The 12,505-nt window shown below is 40.3% G+C and overlaps 1 protein-coding gene across 6 annotated transcripts in view; it reads left to right on the top strand.

The window, feature by feature from the left end:
• fbrsl1 (fibrosin-like 1) overlaps positions 1-12,505 on the top strand; it is a 412,523-nt gene that overhangs the window by 285,001 nt on the left and 115,017 nt on the right. For all 6 annotated transcript variants that reach the window (XM_061673006.1, XM_061673005.1, XM_061673004.1 and 3 more), the window contains one exon: positions 9,201-9,230. In XM_061673006.1, coding sequence (XP_061528990.1) covers positions 9,201-9,230 — 30 coding nt within the window. The remainder of the gene's footprint in view (positions 1-9,200; positions 9,231-12,505) is intronic.

Here is a 12,505-nt window from a genome sequence, read left to right as displayed (position 1 = left end):
TACACTACAAAGACAAGTTATTTAATGTTCAAACTGATAAACCTTATTGTTTTTAGCAAATAATCAATAACTTAGAATTTTATGGCTTCAACACATTCCAAAAAAGGTGGGACAGGTGGCAAAAAAGTTGAGGAATGCTCATCAAACACCTGTTTGGAACATCCCACTGGTGAACAGGCTAATTGGGAACAGGTGGGTGCCATGATTGGGTATAAAAGGAGCTTCCCTGAATGGCTCAGTCATTCACAAGCAAAGATGGGGCGAGGTTCACCTCTTTTTGAACAAGTGTGCGAGAAAATAGTCGAACAGTTTAAGGACAATGTTGCTCAACGTACAATTGCAAGGAATTTAGAGATTTCATCATCTACGGTCCATAATATTATCAAAAGGTTCAGAGAATCTGGAGAAATCACTGCATGTAAGTGGCAAGGCCGACAACCAACATTGAATGCTCGTGACCTTCGATCCCTCAGGCGGCACAGCATCAAAAACCGACATCAATGTGTAAAGGATATCACTACATGGGCTTCACTTCAGAAAACCAATGTCAGTAAATATAGTTTGGCACTACATCCGTAAGTGCAACTTAAAACTCTACTATGCAAGGCAAAAGCCATTTATCAACAGCACCCAGAAACGCCGCCGCCTTCTCTGGGCCCGAGCTCATCTAAGATGTACTGATGAAAAGTGTTCTGTGGTCCGACGAGTCCACATTTCAAATTGTTTTTGGAAATTGTCGACGTCGTGTCCTCCGGGCCAAAGAGGAAAAGAACCATCCGGACTGGTATGGACGCAAAGTTCAAAAGCCAGCATCTGTGATGGTATGGGGCTGTGTTAGTGCATATGGCATGGGTAACTTACACATCTGTGAAGGCACCATTAATGCTGAAAGCTACATACAGGATTTGGAGAAACATATGCTGCTATCCAAGCAACCTCTTTTTCATGGACACCCCTGCTTATTTCAGTAAGACAATGCCAAACCCCATTCTGCACGTGTTACAACAGCGTGGCTTCGTAGTAAAAGAGTGTGGGTACTAGACTGGCCTGCCTGCAGTCCAGACCTGTCTCCCATTGAAAATGCGTGGTGCATTAGGAAAGCGTAAAATACGACAACGGAGACCCCGGATTGTTGAACAGCTGAAGCTGTACATCAAGCAAGCATGGGAAAGAATTCCACCTACAAAGCTTCAACAATTAGTGTCCTCAGTTCCCAAACGTTTATTGAATGTTATTAAAAGAAAAGGTGACGGTAACACAGTGGTAAACATGACCCTGTCCCAGGTTTTTAGGAACCTGTTGCAGCCATAAAATTCTAAGTTAATGATTATTTGCTAAAAACAATCAAGTTTTCAAGCTTGTTTTTGTAGTGCATTCAATAAAATATAGGTTGAATATGATTTGCAAATCATTGTATTCTGTTTTTAATTATGTTTAACACGTCTGAACTTCATTGGAATTGGGGTTGTACACCTGTGTATCCAATGCTTTCTCAAAACACGCCGGTTCGAAGTGATCGGCACAGAGTTTGGAATGCTTGCTAGGCACCCATAGCTGAGCACGTTTCTTCCCCCGTCGAGTCACTTTCACTATCCACTGGTCACGTATTCCTTCTGCACTTGGAAAGCCCAAAAAAAAACTTTTGCCGCTGCCTGAACCATTTGTACAACCAAATGCAACACAATAAACCATTGTGACACCGTTAAATCATCGGACAACATACAAGGACGGGAACGCCCAATGAACAGGATGTTTGGCTTGTGTGACGTCACAGCGGCGGAAAGAGACGAAGACCGGAAGGTGCGGGATGCAAAAAGCAGAAGGCGCATTCTGCATCATATTAAGCGATTTAACTGCTGTATATCTGCCATATAATCACTTCGAAATGGCAGATGTGGTTTGAAAAGGGTTTCTAGAGTTACCAAGAACAATGTAAAAATCTTTGTCCTCTGACCTTTAAGGATTTGGCGAGGATCTGAAAAAGAGGAGTGGTTCAAAATTCCTCCCGAGATGTGTACAAACCTGGTAATCAACTACAAGAAAAGTCTGACCTCTGTGCTGGCCAACAAGGGGTTCTCAACCAAGTACCAAGTAATGTTTTGATAGGGGGTCCAATACTTATGTTCCTCATTGAATTGCAAAATAATTGGAATCTTTTGTTTAATGTGATTTTCTAGATTTTATTTTTGATATTCTCTCTCCATGTTAAAATGCATCTATGATTAAAATTATAGACAGTTCATATCTTTGTCAGTGGGTGAACTTATAAAATCAGGCAAGGATCAAATAATTATTTCCTCCACTGTATATGAACTTTCTGAAATACTCAAGGGGGGTTTGAAGGTCATCTGGAGATGTGATACTCTGTCCTTTACATATGAACTCACGGATTTCAAAAGGTTTTTCTCCAATTTATTTTTTTCGTGGACACCTGTCGCTGTAGCTTCTTGCTTGAGGTTAACATTTGGTTATGGTACATCATACAAATCACCTGATTCACTACCCTCGGGATCACCACATCCATTTAACTCTTGCCATGAACTCTTTGCTGGAAATGTAATTAGGGTCTTCATCTAAGCTATCTTCACATCCCTCAAACTCATACAGTAGTTGTCCCCTGTGATGATCTGCAGCGCATCCTGAATATTACCAAATTGTGCAAACACTGCGGTGCAAATTCAGCACAGGTACACAATGCATAGACCATTTGATTACTTATTGATGGAATTTGACGTTATTTTTTTGTTGAATTAAGTAAGTAGACATAGTGAATTTGAATTAGAAATAATTGCATTAGCTAAGCCGGCACAGTGGACGACTGGTCAGAACATCTGCCTCACAGTTCTGAGGACTGGGGTTCAAATCCCGGCCCCGCTTGTGTGGAGTTTGCATGTTCTCCCTATGCCTGAGTGGATTTTCTCCGGGTACTCCGGTTTCCCTCCCCGCCTCTGGCCCAAAGATAGTTGGGATAGGCTCCAGCATGCTTGCGACCCTAGTGAGGAAAAGCGGTTCGGAAAATGGATGGATGGATAGATGGATAGTAATTTTTTTTTCTTGTGACATAAACAACTCTTTGTATTTTCAGGACGATTTTAAGGCCAAGGGCCCGATGTGACATACCGTACTTTCTTGTGTATAATGCGCATTCTTTCCCCCAAGAAAATTGGCAAAAGTCAATAGTGCGCATTATACATAGGTACAGGGGGGAAATGCTGTACACTTTCATTCCAATATGCAACCGCCACCCAGAGGTTATGATAAAGGTGTACACTTTCATTCTAATATGCCACCCCCACCTAGAGGTTATGAAAAAGGTGTAGCCTACACTTTCATTCCAATATGACAGGGGTACGTATGACTGCATATATGTACATGCTCATGAGTTTACATACCCTGGCAGAATTTGTGAAATATTATTTATTTTAAATACGACTGATGACTGTCCAACAACCATCATTAATTTATTTATGGTTGTGTTTTGTTGAATGATAATGCTTTTCTGACATGCTTGACAGTTTAATTTGAATCCCATTAAAATAAAAGTAAATGTGTTTCGCCTGGCCTTCATGTTTTCTTTAAAGAATTGTACACATCTTACAAATTCTGCATGGGTAATCAAACATTTGAGGAAAACTTTTAAAAGAGCAAGTAAATAAAAAGATAGTATTACGTGTTCAAATAAAGTGCTTAACTTCAGAATAATTCTTTGAAAAAAACTAAAAAAATACAAATGATACTTCGTTTTGATCATATGGGTAGAAGCAAAATCATGCATTGTAAAAATGCATTATACATAGGTAGAAGGGTTTTCCAGAATTTTGAGGTCAACTTTGGGGGTACGTATTATACGTGGGTGTGCATTATACACGAGAAATTACAGTATGTCACAACAATTTCTTCTTCTTTTTGTTTTGTATGAATTGCTTCAAAAAAGGAGGTCACAACAGGTTAAATACAAAAAATGTCATGTTAGAAAATTATTTTCATCATGAAATGGGTGGTGGCTTACGTTTTCTGACCAAATGCAATTTTTAATAAATTAGCTGCCTCTGTGGCATACACCTTCCATGCTCATCACCATGTTGTTGAAATGTCATGCATACACTGACTCACAGTCACATGGCTGCACCAGGATTAGTTGGCAATGTTACTTCGGGACTTCATGAATTAAAAGTCAAACTTAAACATGTTTAAGGTGCTTTCCAGGACCTTTGAAGATTGTGGCACCTGTGTCACTGTGGGTCCTTACGGGATAGGAAAGCGAGTGAGCCAGCTGTTGGTCACCGGGTGAGTCACTTAAATGGATTTCACGACCCACGATGACATACGTCAAATTAAAAAAGATTATTTCAAATCTAACACACCATCATGCCAAGATGACTGCAGTTGTGAGCAGTGCTTTCAGGCAAACTCCCAAGCCACTAGGCAGCAGGTTTGAAGCGAAAATAACCCTCGCACATGAATACAAAATATTCCACTGGCGCTGAATTTATCTTCGGCAATTAATATGATACAATATGTCGTCCTTCGGCTGTCGGCATAATGTGGTAGGAACACATTACGGCCGTTGGGAAGTCAGTGAGTGTATATGGTCCAGGTGTGCTCTGCATCGTCAGCACGAGTCAGCCGCCGCACCGTCACCAGCCATTGGAGGCTTGGAGCACGGGAGCAGTTAACTGAATCAAAACGTGCATTATAATATTTCACCTTCCCGGGGCGCGAGATTTACAATGGCCTCTTGAGTGCGGATGAGGAAACGAGCTTAAGTCACTGACAGAAAGCTCGCTCAGCCAGATATGACAGGGAACATCCACACGTAAGGGTTACTCCACCCAGAGTGCGTAAATGTCAAGAAGGTGCACAAATTATTGAATGAAATGGACGGCAGCAAGTTAGCTTAGTTTAGACTCAGTGTGCAATGGAAGCTGCATCATCTCATAAAGTATATTCTTGGGACTCAGTAGGAAAATTGGTCGGGAACATGAATTTGAAAGTGGTGCAAGTTTAGAGACTTAAGAGTAAACACCAGGGAACAAATGGATGGTGATTACGTTTTTAATTCCTCCTTAACAAGTGTAGCGATGTCTGGCAATTATTTTCCACACAATCTGTTGTCTGAACGGAAAATCGATTGAGAAGAGGCCGAAGGCAATTTCTCTCCTTGATGCTCTAGTCTCTCTGTTAAAGGTCTTGACAAATGACTAAGCATTTTTGAAGGTTTTTTGTTGTTGTTGTTGCACAGAAATATTTGCAATCAGGGTACAAAGCTATTGTAGAATGTCATTCACCAAATGAAGCATGTTTTTCTAATAGCCTAGCATTGCCTCTGATATTCTTGTTGTCCTAAAATCAATTGCACTCACCAAATCATGTAAACAGTCTCTCAGATTAATTCAGGCATGCATCCTTATCCCATGTTGTAAATTACTGACCTGCACAGTATTAAAGAGGATCTTACATTATGTGGTGACGCCTTTATTATGGCGGTTCCTTGTTTATGTTCTGGTACGCCACAAGCCTTATTAGTTCCACCAAGGTTTCCTCGGTTCTTGCCATTTCTCTGTATAGCTCCATAAAAGGAATGTTTTCTTTCATTTTAAACAGTTGAATTTTACATACAGTATTTCGTGATGTACTAATACGCAAAGTTCAAAAGGCAGTATCTGTGATGGTATGGGGCTGTGTTAGTGCCAATGGCCTGGGTAACTTACACATCTGTGAAGGCACGATTAATGCTGAAAGGTACATACAGGTTTTGGAGAAACATATGCTGCCATCCAAGCAACGTCTTTTTCATGGACGCCCCTTCTTATTTCAGCAAGACAATGCCAAACCACATTCTGCACATGTTACAACAACATGGCTTCGTAGTATAAGAGTGCGGGTACAAGACTGGTCTGCCTGCAGTCCAGACTTGTCTCCTATTGAAAATGTGTGGTGTAAAATACGACAATGGAGACCCCGGATTGTTGAAAAGCTGAAGCTGTACATCAAGCAAGAATTGGAAATAATTCCACCTACAAAGCTTCAACAATTAGTGTCCTCAGTTCCCAAACGTTTATTGAATGTTGTTAAAAGAAAATAGTAGCGGTTTAAGTTGCACTTACGGATGTAGCGCCGAACTGTATTTACTGACATTGGTTTTCTGTTCCTGAGCCCATGTGGTGATATCCTTTACACATTGATGTCGGTTTTTGATGCAGTGCCGCCTGAGGGATTGAAGGTCACGAGCATTCGATGTTGGTTTTCGGCCTTGTTGCTTACATGCAGTGATTTCTCCAGATTCTTTGAACCTTTTGATGATATTATGGACCGTAGATAATGAAATCCCGAAATTCCTTGCAATTGTACGTTGAGGAACATTTGTCTTTAAACTGTTCGACTATTTTCTCACGCACTTGTTCACAAAGAGGTGAACCTCGCCCCATTTTTGCTTGTGAATGACTGAGCCATTCAGGGAAGCTCCTTTTATACCCAATCATGGCACCCACGTGTTCCCAATTAGCCTGTTCACCTGTGGGATGTTCCAAGCAGGTGTTTGATGAGCATTCCTCAACTTTCTCAGTCTTTTTTGCCACCTGTCCCAGCTTTTTTGGAATGTGTTGCAGGCATAAAATTCAAAATGAATGATTATTTACTAAAAACAATAAAGTTTATCAGTTTGAACATTAAATATCTTGTCTTTGTAGTGTATTCAATTAAATATTGGTCAAACATGATTTGCAAATCATTGTATTCTGTTTTTATTTTTGTTTAACACAACGTCCCAACTTCATTGGAATTGGGGTTGTATGTGCGTATGTGAATGTGTGGGTGTGCGTATTCATGTGGGTGTATTTTGTATGCGGGGGTGGGAGGGGTTTCTTGCCATTTTAATTTGCTTTGATTTGATTTGAGACCTGCAAAACTGCCTGATATTTTGCATACCTTGCCCATACCACATGAAAAAAAATATTCTCTCTCAAAAATCTAATTTTCAATACTCCACTTCGAGTGGGGATCTTTATGGGTGTAATGTGTCTCCCCTTGTCACAGTAAATGTACACTTCACCGCAAGGCATTAACGTTTACTGAGTGATGCACGCAAACAACAGCCCTGTGTTCTGCCATTCATCGTTTTCAGCTTTCAGTAATCAGTGAACAAAGTGAAAATGTTTTTTAAAACATCCACTATGAGACCCATTCGTCTTCAAAAAGCGTTTTTTTCATAAGCGTGCAGTTAACACAGTTATTATCCGTTGACAGTTCAAAGTGGCGCCATTGTTGGATTTCAATTGGTTGCACTGTCATCATTTAAGACTGTACAGGTAATGTAAGTTACATTTTTGTGCAATATGCTCCTTTTTAGTTCTATTGTTGGCTGGAGCCTATCCCAGCTAACTGTGGGCGAGAGGAGGGGTACACCCTGAACTGGTCGCCAGCCAATCGCAGGGCACATATTAACAAACATCCAGTCACACTCACGTTCACACCTACAGGCCATTTAGAGTCTTCAGTCAACCTACGATGCATGTTTTTGGAATGTAGGAGTAAACCGGAGTGCGCGGAGAAAACCCATGCAGGCACGGGGAGAACATGCAAATTTCACACAGGCGAGGCCGGATTTGAACCACAGTCCTCAGAACTGTGAGGCAGATATGCTAACCACTCGGTCACGTGACGCCTTTTTTACCATACTGTCCTTGACATTTTAGGAAAAACTTAAATTGTTCAATTGGCCAAAGTAGGTAGTTGCCAGAGAGTTTTGTTTTGCTTTGTTGAGTGCTCCTTTTATTAGAAAAATATTACACTTAAGAAAAAAACTAAATGGGGCTTAAATGTTTTGAGTTTTTTTTTTTTACATTTTCAAACATGATAAACTGTGCTAAGCATAAGGATCTAATGTATGTCTCTTTCAAACTTCATTCCAGCACAGAAAGCTGTGTCCCTTGTTTTTGCAGAATTGAATGCCTCACAAGGCGTAGAGGGTCCCTACTTCACCACTCTACTTTTAAGAGATCTTGGCCACCTGAGCCCTTGCACTGATTACTCTTGTTACTTAATTATACATTTGGACCCACCACACAGGCGACAAAAGACTGCTGTGCCTCCATTGACCCAGCTTCCTCCTCCAGATCCCAAGTCTGAAAGGGAGTCAAACAAAATAAAGAGGGTCCACTTAAATATGTTGCCACAGGGACTTAATTGACAGATTGAAGGCCTTTTTTCACAGGAGCCCTTTGCCTCTCCTCTATTCACTCAAATTTTGCAGATTTTAATGCATCCTGCTGTGAGGTCCAGTAAGACAGGTCTGCAGCTCAACCACTCCTGGTTGCACAAGTTTCTTTCATATAGTTGTTTCAAAGCATCTCACAGAGTTACCAGCAAAGATTCTTTGACAATATTAGAAATGAAAGGAGGTGGTTTAATTGGATCAAACTTGAGAATTTTACTGTGTTGTTTATATAAATGGTAGCCTTCACTCCACTTTATACTTTCTTTCAGATTCAGCCTAAAATATTTTCGGTGATTCTGAAATTGCTAACTTTATTAGTGTAGATAAGGTTTTCTTCTGTGAACATTTCAGGGTTGAAGACCTGAAGACCTCAGTTATACCAGCCAGACTACCGCTTTCAATTCCTGGCTAAATAGAAGATAATTTCTCCTTTGACCGTGACAGACAAGGCATATTTTTGAAAGCAGCCTTGTTATTAAGTTCCTTTACCGTTTTAGAGATGTGAATACAACTTAAAGACTGGTATTTGTCACAAGGTGGATTGGTAAATACCACACTTAATAGGCTCTAAGGACACAGACAGTCAAAGCTCTGTGTCCTTGAGATACTATTGTCCAATTTAAAAGCACAGTTAAAAGGCTACATGACAAGCAGCCACTGAATGTAAAGTTATTGAATGGGCTCTTTATAAAAGAACCAGAATGCAGAATGATTCACTTTTTCATCTTTTGTATGTGTACAGCATTCAATTTGTCACAGAAACAGCACAATTGCTCTGTGTGCCTGTGTTGCTTTTGAAACGCGAAAACCTCTCAGAGACTACGAGACGTTTCCTTTCTCCGTTCATCCTGTGTCGTTTGCTCGGAAAGCTGTCAGTGAATGAGAGGTTGTACACAAAAATAACATCTGCATTGATTATGAGCTGCAAGGGGAGCCTAATGAATAATTCCTTATATTGCCTGTGTCTACCTCTTTTGTCTTATAGTGTGACAGTGAGAGTGACATTGACAACAAGGTAAGACTGCTTTTGCTCTGTTTATGCACCCAACAAAAGGTAATTTGGAAGTGAATAGAGGAAGGGATTCGTAGTTTTGGTGAACAAATATGAGAGAGAATAGGCATTCTGTCAGTCCTACCACTGTAGATACATTTACAAGACAAGAAAGTAACGTGGAAAATCCAGGGATGTTTTCGAGAGGAGCATTTTTGTGTGTAAAAGAATGTGGAATGTGGTGTGTGTGTGTGTGCGTGTGTGTGTGTGTGTGTGTGTGTGTTAGTCCTACATACCTGAATAACTTATGAAGTAAAGAATAGCTTCTACAGGTATTTCTTAATATGTTGCCTTCATTCCTACTGGAATCATGATAGCCTGTTACAGCATTATTGTAAAGACTTCAGTGTAGATACTGTACATGGAGAACAAGAGTTCTCACACAGTGCAGACCTTCACCAAGCCTTAAATCGTTGTCACTTGTAACTTCACTGAGGAAACATCTTTTGGTGTTGGCATTTTGGATCTGGAACAAACATGAGCTTCTGAACATGTTGGAATGTTACAATTCAATTGTTTTAAAATGTGCTATCTGCATTATCTGGACAAAATCTGGTCTGATGTTGCATTTTTCTTTGACCGTGCATAAGCAAAGCAAATTGTGCCCCATTCCAAAGTTCATCTTTTTATTAAATGTTTGATGTCATCAACAATCTGCCACTGTGGCATCACTCCAAAATTGTACGTAAAGCTTTTACAAATAAGAATTACAAAGAATACCGGCCCATCAGAAAAGTAACATCCAAGGGTGCTATCCAGTACTACCGCAAACACCGTGGACATTTGCACAAAACACACACTTAGACAAGCAACTGCTGGAAAAAAAAAATCACCTCCTTTTTGGTTGAGGTAAAAATTAATCCAATACAGCTATATTACAAAAACAGTAGCTTATTTGTTCATCCTTGCACTAATCCTTATCTTCAGGTACCTGGAGCACCTTAGGCATGTTATGCAAATGTACAATCAAATGTAAGTTGTCATATCATCAACTCTTAATGATTTGAAATTTTGGCAGATGTAGACAATCACTGAAGCCTCCTTGTATTTGTTTAGCACAGACTTGGTAGTGGTTGGTTGGTGCCAGCCACCTGCTTATGAGATTCAATGCCTTGAGGGAACCTCACACATTCTAATTCCTTTACAATTTAGCAATTACTCCCTGGTAAATGAATGAGATAGCATGCCTAATCTCCTGTAAGCTTAGCTCCCAGTTCTGTAGAACTGTCTACAGCGTTCCCTATAAATAATACATTGATAGCAGACCCAATTTGCATTAAGTGTAGCCTGGCTTGTCAATATTCTTTTATCTCTTTATTGAGGCGAGAAAGGAGCAAGGCTGCAAGCGAGTTGACGCAACCCAGTCACGTCACAAGCCTGTCAGTTGTCATGCACCTCCATGGCATCACTGCAGGGGGTGAATATGAAATGTAATGCAAGGAGGAGGCTCTGAATGTTTTGTTTTTACCCTTATACCAGCGCCATATAACTTTAGAATTATACACCTGTGGCCTGATTTACAAAGATTCCAAACAGTGGGTGCTAAATTACGTGGTCACTCTAAGACTAAGACCCCTAGCTCACTGGCCTGGAGACTAGTTGGAGACCATATGGTGACTGGAGTCTCCGCTGGTCGCTGAGACGACTCTGTGAGATCTCCGGGAGACTACCGGGGTCGCCAGGAAGTTGCGATCAAATCAAACATGTTTGATTTCATTGGAGACCTTTCGGCGACTCCTATATATGCTCACTATAGAGAAACACCTTAAAGTCACTTAATGTTACAAAACTGCACGCAATAGTCACCAAAATTTATATGGACATCTCTTGCAATATTTTGAGGGTCCCGGAGTCACCGCGACTCATCAGCCTCGGCAGTCTCGCCGACGTCTCTGCTGGTGAGATCGGCCTTTTATAGACTGCACGCCGTATCAGTAAAGGTGTCGCACATCATTTACGGAGATTGCGATCTTTTGCTAAGATCCCAAAATAGTGGCCGCTCAATTGCTTGTTCAGTCCCTCTAAAAGATTGTGCTGTTGGCAACAGGTGTACAAGTAGTGCAGGCTCCTGGATTTAAGAGAGCTGTGAGCTTTAGGTAGCAGCAATGGTTTTTCCCATGGAACATTTGGGAGAGCACTGCAAGCACAAAATGAAGTTTGAAGTGATGGAATTGGAAGTTTTAGGTGAAGATTTAAAAAAAAAAAACATTCCTGAGATACAGAAAAGAAATCACTCTGATAATTCTAAGGAATGCAGCAACCAAATAAAAGCCATGTTTTCTTTGATTTAACTCAAAGTCCCAAGTGACCAACCTGCGTAACATTGTGTAACACTTGGCACAGCACGACTGAAAACCCTATCAATAGGCAGTAGGTGATATGGCATGGCCTTCTTGTGAGTGGCTACAAGTCAGCCATTAGCTTTACTCCACCCAGAACACACAAAATTAACTGTGGCAATTTTGCTCGTTTGGCAGACGCGATCCAGGCTGCACCCGGTTAGTAGATTAGCGTTCATGTTTTTATCAGCAATTAGGTTTGCAGCCATTTTAGCACACAAACACACCTTTCGTAAGTCAGGCCCATAATGTCTAAAGGTTTAATACTAACTAACAATACCGACTGAAATATTCAAAGAAAAATACAGTTTTTAAATGAATAAAGAAATTAATTCTCAATGTTGTTTCTCCATTGACAGATGTGTTTTGTTAAACAGCTTAATTTGACTTTTGGCTCCCGTTCTGTTTAGCTAGTTAAATAGACTGCAATGCAGTTCAAGATATGGTGAAATATCAGCCAATGCTGCCAAGTATTGAGCTGCCAAATTATTGCTCAGTTCATTATTTTATGTTTAGTCCAGTCTTATCTGACTTATCTATAACCAATGTGTCATAGAGTGCAACACAATACATAATACTGAATAGAATCAATAAAATTCAAAATATGCTTTTACAGGTCAAACTAGTCATGATGCTGTCAGAAATGGTGCAAGAGCATTCTGGATCAGCTAGCGTCTTTAGAGATTTGTTTGACGATTTTAAGAAGATTGTAGCTTTCCAAGCTAAAAGGTCACCAAGAATTGACAGTTTTCCAAAGTATATTTTTTATGTAAGTGTTAAAAGATGTATCCGTAACAACTAAAGTAGTCCTTAAAGTGCTGGATGACAAATCATAGCAGTCTTTTGAACCAAAGTTACAAATCTTGGTGTCACTTAGGTTGTAAGGTTGGACAAGACTGC

Source organism: Phycodurus eques, chromosome 3, assembly GCF_024500275.1.
Source record: "Phycodurus eques isolate BA_2022a chromosome 3, UOR_Pequ_1.1, whole genome shotgun sequence".
Taxonomy (NCBI): Eukaryota; Metazoa; Chordata; class Actinopteri; order Syngnathiformes; family Syngnathidae; genus Phycodurus; species Phycodurus eques.
The sequence above is the reverse complement of the archived record's forward strand: the minus strand, read 5'-3'. Positions and strand labels throughout refer to the sequence as shown.